We start from the raw sequence: 14,572 nt of genomic DNA, 5'->3' as shown, positions 1-14,572 counted from the left end.
AGCTGACATTTTTATTCCTAAAAGATAATTCATTTCTGCGTGATCGATCGAGTGTATATGCATTATTTTAAAAGTTATAGAAACAGAGATTTTTTAAAATCATATTTCATGTTGCATTCCTGCATGGCAATGGAGTAAAATATATATTTTTTTAAATTTTCTTGACCCTACCGCTTCACAGTGTATTCATTCGTGGTGCGTATTATGACAGCTGATAAATAGAAAAAAACACCCCTTCTACGAACAAGAGGAAGAACATAACCTGTCATCTTTGTCGATTTGATTCATCATCGCCTGCTGAAACACACAGAGAGGAAAAGTACATAATTCGGAACACATCGCAATACTTTTTCCACAAATTATGCACCGTACAGTGTAGTGTGTCGTTCGGTTGGAAAAGTTCTTCACGGACTGCGTGCAATAGTAAATTGTAGGTTCGCTAAATTAACAGGGCATCGTTTCCAACTCCGGCCAAGTACGGGCGAAGGTGTAAACGTCAATAGCAGAAACAAAAGAGGGCGAAATACCACGAAAAAATTCCATCCCGCAGCGATCCTTTGTAGGAGTGGGATTTGTGTGCTTGCGTGTGCGTACAGAGGGTGAAAGTGAACCCTCGGAGTTCCGGGATACTCTAGACAGAAGTTTCCATTCTGTTCCAGTGCTGGACAAAGACGTACCGATAAGTGGAAGAAACAGTACAATCCACACCCGAAAATCTTGTCCGGGGGCTGTTAGTTAATGTACGTGGCGCACTAGGACGGATCGTTAACGCCGAGCAATAGCAGCAGCAGGAGCATCCAGCGTAGTACACAACCGGAACATCTTTCACGTCAGCAAACATGAGTCTGTTTGGGACGTCGTCTACACTCAACGCAGATATAGGTAAGGGCACGAAGAACCTCTGTCCCCACTCGTGATATCAATGCACGAAGGACAACAACTTCACGACTCGTCATGTCCCATGTGACGGGTCAATAATAAATATTTACCTCAACTAGCATTTTAGCAAAAAAAAAAACGCAGGAAAACATGTGTAGCGATTTATATCCCTAAGTATCGCGACACAATGCACCAATATCGCGACGCATTCCTGCAATTGAGGTTTATTAATTAAATTAGGATGTGTGCACGGATGGTGTACTGTCTCGGTGGGTAGATGAATGAAAACGTTTCCATCAGCCGGCGACGATGAAAACCGAAGAGGTCAACAGTGTTAGGTAAAGTGTGACGTGATACCGTTGATAACGGATGACCAAAGCGGTGAAGTTTACTTTGTTAACGACGCAGAAAAATCAATACAACACATCGTGGGTTTAAGCAATGGAAGCTAAAATTATAGAATGGTAGCCTACTTTGCAGGCAAAGATTCAGACCATTGTTCACTGTATGGCACAACACCAGCATACGGATCTTCTGGTTCTATTGGAGATTACTGGAGATTGCCCTTGTACCCGATCCGTATAGCATTCTTTATTCAGCCATGAAAATGGCACAACAGACACTGGTACAGTTGTTTGTTTACATGTTCTTTAACGCCTCCTTATTCAGGGACATGTACGGATTAATATGTGCATACAGATACAGATGATGGTAGGAACCTGGAAGAAAACAAACAAGTCCACACGATGGTTCAAGACGCTGACTAATATCAGAAGCAAGCTGTCCGAATTGCGTAGCCGCTTATCGCTACAAAGTGCGACCTCCGGAAACCGTACAAGTTCTAATCGAACGGTTGTTCTCCGGTTTCAATGTTTCAGAATGTCTGTTTTTTGTTTGTTTTGCAGGAATGTTTAAACATTTTCAGTTCAGTTTGCGATGTTCCAGTTTTATACATAAAGCTGTTGTTCCTACTCCTCACTTTCAATTATCACTTTCAAGAGTGTGTTTGTTTTCGTAATTTTATTTTAGGCAATAGCAAAACCAAACCGGACAATTTCTCACTTCACCAATTATAGATTGTACTATACAGTGCTGCGTACTTGTACACCGCATATGAGTCATTTGTACGGATTCACAGCGAAAAGCAGCAGCCCAGCCACCATTGATTCGTCATTGTGTGTTATTTAGCTGATCGTTGCCCGATAACTGATACGGGGGTTTGCACACACATTCTGGTTTTGAAATATGACCTTGCGATACACGTTCAGCATCGATCGCAAAACCATATTATTTGTTTGTTTGTATACAGATGCGCAAAACAAGCTAACGATAATATTAAATCATTAAGTTAATTCGGGATCCAGCAAGGAGGGGACCTAGTCAGTTTAGCCTCTTGAGAAGTTGTAAAAATTATGGTTAAATTAATCAGAGCGATATACTGGAGCAATATTCCAATTCCTCAACACGTTCAACGCCATGATTTTAATAAGACATCACCCAAATATGGGGATGCGGCGCTGAACGTGTCAATTGTGTATGAACTGAAGTTCCATAATCATCTATTGTTTCTTCTTTCATAAAAGTAGTTTGGTAGTTGATGTTTTCAAAGCTATAATAATGTTTATGTATGAATACATTATTAATTTTAAATTCTAATTCTAATCCAATCATGGAATACAAAGGAATTCAAACAGTTACATTCAATAAGATATTTACATTTTGCGTTTAATTTTTTCAGAGAAAACTACCAGTGAAAACAATACGACGGAAAATTGGGGACTTATATTAGACATCTGTGACCGTGTAAACAATGGATCAGCGACACCGAAGGATTGCCTAAAATGCATAATAAAAAGATTAAATTCACTTAATCCTCATGTGGTTATGAAAGCGATCACGGTACATACTTTACTAACTACAATATATATGTATACACATTAATCGAACATTGTTGCTCTATTTCAGCTTCTCGATGCATGCGTTAATAATTGTGGCAAACAGTTTCACCTGGAAGTCGCCTCCCGAGAGTTTGAGACGGAGTTCAAGAAGCTGTTGCAGAAAAGTCAACCTAAAGTGACTACGGTAAGTAATGAAAGAAGGATTTCTTCTCGAGAGTTGAATTTATAATCTTTTCTTTTGTTTTAATTCGTATTTGTTTTATACATAAACAGAAGCTAAAGCTGACCCTCAAACGTTGGGCAGAGGATGTGTTCAAGTCCGATCCGCAGCTCGATCTGATACCTTCGCTGTATAAAAAGCTGCGCGAAGAGGGGCATGATTTTAGCGATCCATCCGCAACACCAAAGCGCGAAACGACGCTCAGCAAAGATCCGAACGTCGTGTCTAGTCAGCAAGAGGAAGATGACATTGCGAAAGCGATCGAACTTTCATTGAAGGAAGTCAAGAACACGCAATCGCCGAAAATGATGTCATCGTCAGGAACGGTAGGTTTGAAATTGAAACGACCGGAATGATGCAATAATGATGTGGCGTCCTTTTTCTTTTCATTGCAGACCGCTACGTCTTTGTATCCTTCCGCTTTGTTATCCACGGCACCGGTTGTCGAACCGCGAAAGGTAGGAAAGTTGGAAATGTTGTTTTTAAGAAGGAAGTAATTTAAAGATTTGTATTTACATTCAACAGGTGCGCGCGTTGTATGATTTCGAAGCGGCCGAAGATAACGAGCTAACGTTTCAAGCAGGAGAAATCATTATGGTTCTGGATGATTCCGATCCAAACTGGTGGAAGGGACAGAACCAACGCGGCGAGGGTCTTTTCCCATCCAACTTTGTTACGGCAGATCTGTCCGTGGAGCCGGAATCCCTTTCTGCGGCAACTGGAGTAAAGGGTACGAAAAAGAGTGTGCAATTTTCGGACGAGCAAAAGCTGGACGGAGATAAGGATGGACAGCAGAAGCAGCTACAGTCGGTGACGGTTGAAATTAATGAAGAAAAGATTGATCGTTTGCTGCATCTGATACACGAAGCCGACCCGGAAGATCCTTCCCAGGACACGGAGGAAATGTTGCAGCTCGAGCAGCTTGTCAACCAAATGGGGCCGATGATTGATGCGGAGTTGGAGCGGGTCGATCGTAAGCATGCCCAGTTAACGCAGCTCAGCAGCGATCTGGTGGATGCGATTAATCTGTACCACAATCTGATGCGCGAACCGGACCGTTCGGCGATGATGTCGATGGGAGGTGCTGCGGGTGGCTATGGTGCGCCCGGTGCATATGTGGGCGGACCAATGAATCCAATGTACGGTATGCCGGCCATGTACCAGAGCCTACCGGGCGTGGGTATGTATCCCATGGCACCGGGAGGACCACCATCGATGCCGGGATACAACATGGCCCATCTTCGGCACGATATGTCGCAGATGAATGTTGGCACGATGCAACAGTTTCCCACGCCACAACAGCAACAGCCATCACAAACGGCGATGCACCATCACCACCAGCCTCATCCGGCACAGGGTGGATCTATGCAGACAGTCTCGCAAAATGGTCCAACCACAAACGGGATGCTTTCGCAGGTTGCACCGACCACATCGTTGGCTGGAATTGGCAGCCAACAATCAACCACGACGGTTGCTCCACAGACGATGCCAAATATGACCGGAGGGGCGCCGATGCCCCCGCAGCACGGGGTGATACCGCAAGGTTTTGCCAATCCCACGTCGCCCCCTCCAGTCGGTATGGCCGGTCCTTCGTCGCACCATCAACTGCAGCAAGCGCCAACAAACCCAAACCAGCATCCGCTTCCCCAAATGCGACCAACTGGCCAGCCTCCTGTCAGCTATTCCAGCTACGTTCCTCAGCAACCGCAACAGCAAACCCAACCGGCAGTGTCTCAAACCGTACAGCAAAATGCCGCACCGCAAGGAATGCAACCGGGTGTTGGTGCGGTGCCCGTTACGGGCGGACCACCCTCAACGTCCACCCAGCCGGTCCAACCGAACCTGAACCATCACCATCATCCAACCCAACATTTACCGATGAATATGCAGCCGAGTCATTTTCCACCCGCTTCTGGTGCACTGCCAGCCCATCAACAACAGCAACAGCAGCAGTTCATGCCTCAGATGGGCCCGCCGATGGGAAATTTCGCTCCCATGGGTGGTCCAATGAATATGTTCCCTCCCGGTGGACCCGGTGGTGTCGGTGGACCTTTGTCGATCAACACAAACCATACGGGACCCCAAAACATTCCCATTTATCAGCAGCAGCGGTAAGCAGGAATAGGAAATTGGTAAATGGGAGCGGGTCCGTCCCGATCACCCAAAAACCGAAACAAACATTTTGACCAACAGCCGCAGTTTTTGGATTGAATTTCGATTCGGTTCGGTTCGGTACGGAACCGGATACTCGGGGGAGCGGAATTGGTTCAATGAATATGAATGGGTGTATTGGTATGGTAGCCTAGCGGTTTAAAAGGTATGCTTTTTAACTCAACTTTTCTAGCCATAAATGAGCGTAAGAAAAAATTAGCGTTCTGTTGTCTGTAACATTTTTTGTTGACTGTCGCATCGTATCGTAGAATGAAGAACGCTTGATAAAGAAGATAAATTATACATTGTTTTGTTTCGACGATTGTTCGGTAAAGGCTGTACGAAAATAATATACCCTCACGCAAAAAGGAAGTCCCTAGCCTTACTTTATACTGGGCTGATTTTAGCTGGCAAAGCATGCCCGGTTAATAATTGGATCAGATTGTGCAACTCCATTGGCTGGCAATAATAATTATAATAATAAATTACTAAATGCATTACGTTTTTGAAACAGCATAGAAGAATTGCCGCTGGATACGATTCCGGCAGTGTGATTACCGAAGGAATGAACAAAACAAATGGAGCAGTAATGAAGGCTAGATTTATGAAGGCATGTGTAAGGGTTTATTTTTGAACATTCGCAGAATCTACAAAAGAATAGGATTTAGCGTAAAAAGTGAATATATAGGATATGTATTTATATGCGCAATATCATGTAGAGGTCGGCCGGTCGTTCGGTAGTTAGTGCGGCCCGAGTTGGGTTGGGTGTTTGTTATCCTTGGTAAAAACGGAGCGTCGCGCTGCTCCGGTGGTAGCAGGAAGCGAAGTGGACGTATGGTAAAAGATGAACCCGGTTGGAATGCTGTATAATAGTTGAGCTACGTACATACATACACACCCTACATTGAAAAATAAATATACTAAATTAATAACAGTTTCATGGAATCTGGTTGTGTGTTTCGTTGGAAAATGATGGAACTATGACTGTTTTGTTTGATGTTCCAGGGTTAATACAGTGGTGCAACACAGCTGTCAAGGATTACAGTGCTTCAAACTAAAAATAGTACATCGTGAATATCGCGACGATATATTCCGTTCTGTTCTGTTATGATAAAAGATTTTATTTTTTATAACACATTCGAATTCAATTTTATCCAGTTCAATTACAAAGAACACATCTGTCAACATACATTAAAGAAGAATCGAATAAAACATAAACCATGGTCCAATCTCAACTCTGAGCTACTGTACCGATTTGTTATTGTTTTGATATCGCTCACCCTGCTGGACTGCCGTATATCACGTTTCCAACAGGAATAGAATAATTTTACCATGTTTACTAGATGTTCAGCAACATTGCTGCGAAGGTACTGCTCTACAAGCAGCTCATCAAAATTGGTAACTGTTGGCACGGTATCTGTTGGCACGGTACCGCAAAATCTAACCACAACGTGTTCGCTTCCAGGCCGAAACGATCGCTTCATCCATTGACGGTGTGGACAAGGCAAACATTGGTGCCCTGCTAGCTACCGTACCAGAACTAACCAAATACGCTCCAGAGCAATGGTACCGCACAGTGAATCAACTCGCCGCCGAAGGTTTGGAGGTGGAAAAAATGCTTTCCATTATCGGTGGCCACCCGAGCATATTGATAAGGCCGCCGGAAAAGATCGCGGAAAGCCTTCACTGTTGGCGATCCTGCCAGTTTGGAGATGTGCACATGAAAGTGCTGCTATCGGCTCATCCCTACTTGCTGGAATACACAAATCATGGTCAGCTGGCGCAACGTGTCGCCTTTCTTCACTCCCATTTTGAGACACGTAAAAACGTGTATCGATTGTTTCTGAATGCACCGAACCTGGTTGTGGATGAGCACCACGTGACGGAAGCGAAGATCCTCTATTTGATGCAAACCATGCGACATGAAGTGCTGGAAGTGGTGAAGTCTTGTGCCTTTGCCTATGACCTGGACCATTTACGCTGTCGGCATACATTTCTGGAGCGGTTGGGATTGTTTAAGCCGCGTTCGCTGAAGGTGGATAAAAGTACACCAACCGGCAATCCGCCGGTTCATCAGATTACTGACACGAGCGATAAGCGGTTTGCGGTGAAAGTGGCTTACGTTACGCTGGAAGAGTACGAAGTGTTTCAGGAGTTGTTCCGGCGCGAGATGGGACAGGATGACGAACGGTACGACATGGACAATGAACTAGATCCGGATGAAATGGAATGTGAACCTAGTAAAAGTGCGTACCGTAAGAAAGGTAGGTAGACCGTGGGCCAGTAGGTGTAGTGTATAGTTATGTATGACTGTATAACTATACAGGCAATAAAGATACGCGTTTGCAATGATTATAATGCGATAGGTAAACAACGGTCGACTGTCGTTATAACATGACTTCGTTTATTAGTTTGTTTAAAGTGAACAGTTTCACTTGCCGATACATCATATATAATCGAGGTTAAAGTTACAATCAGTAGTCGTAAAGAACAATCGATAATTTTCATTATCCAATTAGAGAAAGCGTTTGGCGCGCGCGCATATTTGTTTGAGTGTGGTTTGTATATATATTTATATATATATAGATATTAAAGTGTAAAACGCCACAGCGCGGAAAAAGACGGTGCAAGACGGGAGGATAAATAAGTTGTACTCGTAACATGCTATCTCACATACCACCGTCTCATCGTCCATTCACAGCTCGTTTGCCTTAATTTTAGCATCAAATTGGCGTACCATCTTTGCGAAATCTTCGTAGCCCGCAATTTGTATCGCCCCATCACAGTCCAGCCACTTCATGTCCTGGTGCTCGTCGGATAGCTTTGCCTCCTGGGAAACATTGCGTAGTTCCGCCAACCAGTAAACGACAACCTTATCGTGTCCCTTCACTTTGTACTCCAGCGTGCAGGATTGCTTCCGATAGATGTTGAGGTCACTTTCTGCATAGCTAAAACAAAAGTACAATGACAACAACCACACACAATTAACTGCATGTACTAGCAAGAGGCAGAAGAAGAGCATTTGACCTTGCCGACTTTTGGGGGGAGGGACGGGACAGGCGAATACTACATACCCGGCTTCTTCAGTCGTTTCACGCAGGGCTGTCGCGTAATCATCTTCGCCCGGATCGACGTGACCTTTCGGTGGTGACCAGTGATGTTGACCGTACGAGGCCTGCAGCATAAGATACTCGATACGTTCGCGCAGTCGACGAAATATGAGAAAGCCGGCCGCTCGCTTTGCCATCTTGCTGTCCTTGTGTTCAATGGTTGGTCCTTTTTTACGTCAAACCAAAAACACCACAATGCAACGACGCAGATAGAAAGAAATCCGTTGCAGTGGTGGAAATGCTGAGTAACGCAAATAATATTTGTACAGTTAAACTCAATATGTGCACGTGTGTGTGCCTGTGTGTGTATGCTTTGCTGCACTGAAACGCGGAAACGGGACGAAATGGGGTGAACTTTGTCCGATGCAACGCGGCGTGTTTAAAATGAAATCACGGAAAATAGTGCAGCGCACCAAGCAAAACAAAAACCATCTGTGACTGTCATCGACCGGCACAGGGTGTACCGGTTTTACCGAACCGGTTTGAAAACGGTGCATTTTTGCCCGTTGTCAGTTTGACACACTGCACGCTGCCAAAACAAGTTTGCCGCATCCGTAGCGTAGCAAACCAAGCGGACGAGGGAATTTTGGTATTGGATTTTTTCACAATCGTCGATCAAATATGTCCGGCCAGTTCCCGGGAGGATATCAGAGCCCCAGCGGGCATCGGGGTAATTATAATAGCCCTATCATTCAGCAACACCTAAATCAAATGAACGTTCCCAACCAAATGGGAATGATGGGTATGTAGAAGATGCCTGCACTTGTTCCGCGAATCCCATATTAAAGGTTTACCTCTACCGTCACGTTGTACAGGATTTAATCAAAACAACGTTATGAACAACCCACAAATGCAAGGTGTACCCGGCCAGGGCAATCAGGAGATGGGTCTCAATCCGGGCATGATGCAGCAAAACCAACAGCAACAGCAGCAGCAACAACAAATCGCACAAGGAATGCAACCCAATCCCCAGCAGATACCGTCGAACCAGCACCAGCCGGGTCAAAATCAAATGGTCGGACAGAATCCGAACCATCAGCCTACTCAACCATCCTCACAGATGGGCATGCAACAACCGGGCGGGAATGTTGGCCCCGGCAACGTGATGAGTAATCCTCAGTCACAGAACCAATCGGTTCCGCCGAATCAACCGGGTGGAGGAACTACCGTACAGCAGCAACAGAAAGCCGAATTTAATCTTCTCTCGTTGTGCCGAATCGGGCAGGAAACGGTACAGGATATTGTGAGCCGATTTCAGGAAGTGTTCGGCATACTGCGCTCGATACAACCCCCGAACGGGACGAACCAGGGCCAGCTGTCGAGCAACGACAAGAAGGCGAAAGTGCAAGAACAGTTCCGCACGATTCGATTACTGTTCAAACGACTGCGGCTTTTGTATGATAAGTGTAACGACAATTGCCAGCAGGGCATGGAGTATACGCACGTGGAAAGTTTGATCCCATTGAAGGGTGAGATTGAGCGGACCGAGCCAGTCCACACGGAGGAGTACAAGAAGGCGCTACAGGAAAACCGCGAACTGGTCGCGATGGTACAGCTGAAGAACAAACAGTTGCGTGAAATTATCGACAAAATACGACTGACTATATGGGAGATAAACACGATGCTAAGTATGAGACGATGCTAGGGTTATAGACGGAACGGATTTAGCTTAAGATAATCAGAGAATGATGCACCACTCCAATATACGCGCTAAAATGTGTGTTTAAGTTTACCTGCAGTATTCTGTTCTTTAGTAATGCTACACTGAAAAATCGTTCCCATACTAGTGTGCGGCAAAAGGTATTTTTAGAGCGCATCACGTTGTGTTATTATCGAATGTTCTCCTTTTCTTTTTACTTATTTTCCCATCTCACGAAAAAGCATCTGTTTCATAAAATCTCACGCTCGGTGAAGGCTGTCGTGCGTTATCCCACGACGAAAATGCATCATCAAAACATGGGCTATGAAACTGTGTAGAACAACTCGTGATCAGAAATATGTTTGGTTTTCGATTTAAATTTAGAATAAATGAGATGATGGAAAACGTCTATGAAGTTGTATCTGAAACAAGTTAGCCAACAAAAATATACCTTTAACATTTCCATCTGGCCAAACATCTAGAAACAAAAATATCAAAAACCATAACAAATATGTTTGACCACTTTCATCCCTATTGTGCGTATGTTTAGCAAGCATAGACGCGCGACGCATAATGTCAAACGATTGGAGGGGGATGAAAATAATAACAAACACGAACAAAAGAAATTTCACTCACAGTCCCTTCTCGTCGTTGTCGCTGGTGCTGGTATGCACGATTCTTTGTCATTGCAGTTTCACGACTATTACGAGGAAAGCATCCGCGAATGCAACAAATACGGGAACATTTAGGGGTTGTTTGTAATCCGGGGCTGTGTGTAATTTTTAATGTGGTAAAGTAAGAATATTGTGTGTGTTTTTTGTACCGTTTCGTCAGCAAGACGTAGTAGTTGCGTGTACAAGAGATTGGACACACACTCGGTTGAAAGAACGAAAACATTCTTTCTGGCCGTTTGCGACGTTTGTATCATAATTACAACACGTAGCTTTCAAAGTGGTCCGTGCACCTTCATCCTGGTGGGTGATAAGTAGTGTCTCAATAATTATCCCCCCAACCAGAGTAGTCGTCGTCCTGCGTTGCTGTGTAGTGCGGACATAAGTAGGCCAATGTTATCACCCAACCAGCGGGCAACAAACGAACGATAACATAATTTCACCAAAAATGCTGGACGCATATGTTGGGTACGATCTGAGCAGTGCCATCGAACCGGATGACATACCGAAGACGAGCGACACTGTGTTTATACTGGGAAAGCAATATCACGCTACCGATGGTAAATTGCCTATTGCTACTCCGTGTGTTTCCATTATATGGTATTGTGTTTCACACGCTTTGTCCCTCTCCTTTGCTCCAACTAGATCTCGAAATCATACGACACGATGTGCAATCTCGCCTGTGGTGTACCTACCGCAAAGGATTCGTACCGATTGGCAACACACAGCTAACCACGGACAAAGGTTGGGGCTGTATGTTGCGTTGCGGACAGATGGTACTAGCACAGGCTCTGATACAGCTGCATCTCGGTCGGGACTGGGTGTGGGAAGCGGAAACGAGAGATGAAATCTATCTCAAGATTGTGAACCGTTTTGAGGACAGCAAGCAGGCACCGTTTTCGCTGCACCAGATTGCGCTGATGGGCGATTCCTCTGAGGAGAAACGAATCGGCGAATGGTTCGGACCGAATACGGTCGCGCAGGTGTTGAAGTAGGTGGCAACAGGTTGTGCGAAGTCAGGCCATTTAACGAATCACTTTTCGTGATCATTTTCAGAAAACTGGTCAAGTTTGACGACTGGTGCAGGCTAGTCATTCATGTAGCCCTGGACAATACGGTAGCAACGGATGAGATAGGTAAGTGAAATCCTTTTCCCAGAAAACAGAGACCGATCCTTACACTTCATTTTCGTTCTAGTTGAATTATGTGCAGATAAAAAAGATACCGATGTTTGGAAGCCGCTGCTACTCATAGTCCCACTGCGGTTGGGTCTTAGCGAAGTAAATCCAATCTATATCGAAGGACTGAAGAAATGTTTTCAGCTACCGGGAAGCTGTGGAATGATCGGTGGCCGACCTAATCAAGCGCTCTACTTTATCGGGTATGTTGGGGAGGAAGCACTGTATCTGGATCCTCACACGGTCCAGCGGGTAGGCACGGTCGGCAACAAACAGGAACCTGCCGAACAGGAGCAAGATGAAACGTTTCACCAGCGGTACGCTAGTCGGATCAGTTTCACTTCAATGGATCCGTCGCTGGCCGTGTGCTTTCTATGCGTCAGCCGGCAGCAGTTTGATCTGCTTGTGAGCCGGTTTAACGATAGTCTGAACGGTGGCACCAGCCAAGCACTGTTCGAGGTAGCGAAAACACGCCAAGCACCGTGGACACCGACGACGGCTTCGTCCGCATCTTCGCGTAAGAACAGTGGACCAACCGAGGCCTTCAATGTGATATCGGCGACCGAAATTCCGAATGAAGGTAAGGTTGTTGTACGGGAAAGACACAATATGTTCACGTGTTTGTTTTCCACTTTGCTTTAGAATTCGAAGAAGTAGAACCACGTACGCTCGACGATTCGGACGAGGAGTTCGAGATTATAGCCTAGCAGCCTGGGCACGGCACACTGCACGATCTCTAGAGTAAAGTGATCGAACATGATAGCGCTATAAGCTTTCTCCCAGAATAATTGCTGAGGAATTCATACTGCTGCAATACCCACCTCCTTTTTGTCACACGCGCGCAGTACACAATAATTTTATTCAAAGGGAGAATACATCGAGAAAAAGATAGACGAGTTATAATTCAAAATGTTGCCGCTTTTCGCGCTCGGTATGTGGTAAAGCTGTGTTACGGTAGATTTTTAGTGTTACGAAACAAGCAACTTGAAGACGTTTGTTGGATGGATGCTGGATTCGACAAAGCATAAACCCATTTCGGAGGGCTAAAAGAAAAACAATTCAATAAAATGCGTAACAACAACCTGTAAGCGGATACGTTTCCCACGCTTACGGTTTCTGTGTGTCACGAGGAGACATGTATTCTCGTATATTAAATGCTTCATGTTTGTATAATGTTTGGCATCGCGCCGAAAACGTCCTCCTCCCTGGATCAAGCGGCCACCACACTCGGGAATGCGTTCTGCTTTGATATGACGAGCTTGTTGTGTTGGTAGCTAATGTATCCCTTGATGCGCCCTTCGTATATCAAGTTTGCCACGATACAGTGCGTCTCGTCCATGGAAACATCCTCCACGCCGGAAAATTGTAGCGCCGTCTGGAACGCGTTCATATCGATCTGATGCGTTTGCAGTGTTTGGTGTACCTTCTTGAACAGGTTTCGGTACGTGAGTATCTTCATCTTCTCCACGATTAAATACACGCCCGCATTTATGAAGAACATTTCGTGCCGGCGGATCGCTTCGTCGAACCTTCGCACGTTTCCTTCCTTTACAGCTGAAGCCAGATCGTGGAACTGTAGCACATTGTAACGTTCGAGTACCTCTTTCCGGGGCATATACCCAAGCAGCATCTTGACCGGGGTGAGATAGATCAGTATAAGCCGCTTGTTTTTCGTAAACCTTCGCGGACAGTTGTCGAATGCAAAGCTGAGATATTCTTCCGCATTTTTAAAATCCGAATCGTACATCGCTTTCCGGCCGGCAAAGTATTTGTACGTGATGCGTTGCGCTAGAGAAAAGCTGTCTTTAAAGTTCGAACTATCGATCGCACGGATGAGCGGTTTGCACAGGTGCAGCTTGTTAATGCGAAAGTACACCTTCAGCAACTGGTTGACCAGATTCAGCATCCCGAGTCGCTTGGTGTCTTCGTCTGACGACCGCGTATCGCCGGCACATACACGAAAGCACGACATAAGACTTTCAGCGGCCTTTTCCAAGATTTCTCCACACTTGGAGAAATTCGTTTGCTGTTCACACTTAGTCGCCAATAGCCGTAAATCGATCGAAACGACGTACATAATCGGGAGGATCCAATTTTCTTCCTTCATCTGTTGCAACAGCTTCACGACCGCCTGGATGCAGCTCGTTTGGTGACGGTACGCTTCGGTGTAGTTTGGCGCTTCGGAACGCATTAGATGGTAGACGGCTTTCAGGTGGGCAGAAACGATTTCATCCAGCGGAGTAGGTAACTGCCGGCTAACGGCGGCATCCGGATTTTCCTTGTACAGGTTCGGGTCGTTAACGTGGATATCTTGGAGCGACAGAAACCGAGCCACTGCCTGGCCCTCGTACGCATTCCACACACGCATTATCTTATTTAAATAGTCGTGCAGATACATGTTCTCACTCAGTTTTGTTACTCAAGTAATGGAATTTTCACTTATATTATTAAGGTATTTTCTTTTTATTGCAGAAATACTAAACTTTTCCAAATCGCGCAGTGTGTAGAATTATGCGGGACTACAAACATCAACAATCGTCTGACAGTTTGAACTGTTGGGTGTTTGCAAAAAATCTGTAGAGGCTTTTAGATGAGGGCATGGAACCGAAAATCCAAAAAATGCAACAATGCAATAATGCAAAAAATTATAAGAATTATTGTCTTACCTATTTGCGAATAAACCATTAATAAAACCATTATCTCGAGGAAGATAAGTGATATTAACTGCTAATTTTCGAACTATGCATCATAAACATTGCACGAAGTTTGAACCATTTGCTCTGTATGTAAACAAATCGCACGTGCAGAGGCAGAAAATAAGTTTGA

The 14,572-nt window shown here is 45.0% G+C and overlaps 6 protein-coding genes across 6 annotated transcripts; 4 read left to right on the top strand and 2 right to left on the bottom strand.

Annotated features, from left to right (window-relative positions):
* Positions 1-319: 319 nt before the first annotated feature.
* LOC128300748 (signal transducing adapter molecule 1) lies at positions 320-6,156 on the top strand. Its single transcript, XM_053036925.1, has 6 exons — positions 320-882; positions 2,618-2,778; positions 2,845-2,961; positions 3,051-3,323; positions 3,393-3,455; positions 3,523-6,156. Exons 1-6 carry the CDS (start codon positions 840-842, stop codon positions 5,110-5,112), a joined length of 2,247 nt encoding a protein of 748 aa, XP_052892885.1. The 5' UTR covers positions 320-839; the 3' UTR covers positions 5,113-6,156.
* Positions 6,157-6,419: 263 nt separating this feature from the next.
* Positions 6,420-7,698, top strand: LOC128300553 (uncharacterized). The gene is made up of 2 exons (XM_053036654.1): positions 6,420-6,546; positions 6,614-7,698. Exons 1-2 carry the CDS (start codon positions 6,481-6,483, stop codon positions 7,418-7,420), a joined length of 873 nt encoding a protein of 290 aa, XP_052892614.1. The 5' UTR covers positions 6,420-6,480; the 3' UTR covers positions 7,421-7,698.
* On the bottom strand, positions 7,540-8,682 carry LOC128300554 (bis(5'-nucleosyl)-tetraphosphatase [asymmetrical]). Its single transcript, XM_053036655.1, has 2 exons — positions 8,223-8,682; positions 7,540-8,096 (listed from the first exon to the last, which is right to left on the bottom strand). The coding sequence occupies exons 1-2, from the start codon at positions 8,393-8,395 to the stop codon at positions 7,844-7,846; spliced, it is 426 nt and encodes a 141-aa protein (XP_052892615.1). The 5' UTR covers positions 8,396-8,682; the 3' UTR covers positions 7,540-7,843.
* LOC128300552 (mediator of RNA polymerase II transcription subunit 30) lies at positions 8,653-9,990 on the top strand. Its single transcript, XM_053036653.1, has 2 exons — positions 8,653-9,000; positions 9,074-9,990. The coding sequence occupies exons 1-2, from the start codon at positions 8,880-8,882 to the stop codon at positions 9,901-9,903; spliced, it is 951 nt and encodes a 316-aa protein (XP_052892613.1). The 5' UTR covers positions 8,653-8,879; the 3' UTR covers positions 9,904-9,990.
* A 531-nt stretch (positions 9,991-10,521) lies between these two features.
* Positions 10,522-13,017, top strand: LOC128300351 (cysteine protease ATG4B). The gene is made up of 5 exons (XM_053036375.1): positions 10,522-11,128; positions 11,214-11,559; positions 11,625-11,704; positions 11,766-12,326; positions 12,389-13,017. Exons 1-5 carry the CDS (start codon positions 11,017-11,019, stop codon positions 12,451-12,453), a joined length of 1,164 nt encoding a protein of 387 aa, XP_052892335.1. The 5' UTR covers positions 10,522-11,016; the 3' UTR covers positions 12,454-13,017.
* Positions 12,817-14,394, bottom strand: LOC128300350 (PCI domain-containing protein 2 homolog). The gene has a single exon (XM_053036374.1). The coding sequence runs from the start codon at positions 14,142-14,144 to the stop codon at positions 12,957-12,959; it is 1,188 nt and encodes a 395-aa protein (XP_052892334.1). The 5' UTR covers positions 14,145-14,394; the 3' UTR covers positions 12,817-12,956.
* Between the last annotated feature and the right edge of the window lie 178 nt (positions 14,395-14,572).

The sequence above is a fragment of the Anopheles moucheti genome, chromosome 3, assembly GCF_943734755.1.
Source record: "Anopheles moucheti chromosome 3, idAnoMoucSN_F20_07, whole genome shotgun sequence".
Lineage (NCBI taxonomy): Eukaryota > Metazoa > Arthropoda > Insecta > Diptera > Culicidae > Anopheles > Anopheles moucheti.
This window is presented reverse-complemented; position numbering and strand designations above follow the sequence as displayed.

Bases quoted from the DNA above. Each gene is read 5' to 3' on its own strand.
- LOC128300748 (XM_053036925.1), top strand. From the start codon at position 840: ATGAGTCTGTTTGGGACGTCGTCTACACTCAACGCAGATATAG. The intron at 883-2,617 runs GTAAGGGCACGA...TAATTTTTTCAG, and splicing joins TACACTCAACGCAGATATAG to AGAAAACTACCAGTGAAAAC. The intron at 3,324-3,392 runs GTAGGTTTGAAA...TTTTCATTGCAG, and splicing joins TGATGTCATCGTCAGGAACG to ACCGCTACGTCTTTGTATCC.
- LOC128300553 (XM_053036654.1), top strand. From the start codon at position 6,481: ATGTTTACTAGATGTTCAGCAACATTGCTGCGAAGGTACTGCTCTACA. The intron at 6,547-6,613 runs GTAACTGTTGGC...GTTCGCTTCCAG, and splicing joins CAAGCAGCTCATCAAAATTG to GCCGAAACGATCGCTTCATC.
- LOC128300554 (XM_053036655.1), bottom strand. From the start codon at position 8,395: ATGGCAAAGCGAGCGGCCGGCTTTCTCATATTTCGTCGACTGCGCGAA. The intron at 8,097-8,222 runs GTATGTAGTATT...CTTTTGTTTTAG, and splicing joins GAAACGACTGAAGAAGCCGG to CTATGCAGAAAGTGACCTCA.
- LOC128300552 (XM_053036653.1), top strand. From the start codon at position 8,880: ATGTCCGGCCAGTTCCCGGGAGGATATCAGAGCCCCAGCGGGCATCGG. The intron at 9,001-9,073 runs GTATGTAGAAGA...CACGTTGTACAG, and splicing joins CAACCAAATGGGAATGATGG to GATTTAATCAAAACAACGTT.
- LOC128300351 (XM_053036375.1), top strand. From the start codon at position 11,017: ATGCTGGACGCATATGTTGGGTACGATCTGAGCAGTGCCATCGAACCG. The intron at 11,560-11,624 runs GTAGGTGGCAAC...GATCATTTTCAG, and splicing joins ACGGTCGCGCAGGTGTTGAA to AAAACTGGTCAAGTTTGACG. The intron at 11,705-11,765 runs GTAAGTGAAATC...TTTTCGTTCTAG, and splicing joins GGTAGCAACGGATGAGATAG to TTGAATTATGTGCAGATAAA.
- LOC128300350 (XM_053036374.1), bottom strand. From the start codon at position 14,144: ATGTATCTGCACGACTATTTAAATAAGATAATGCGTGTGTGGAATGCG.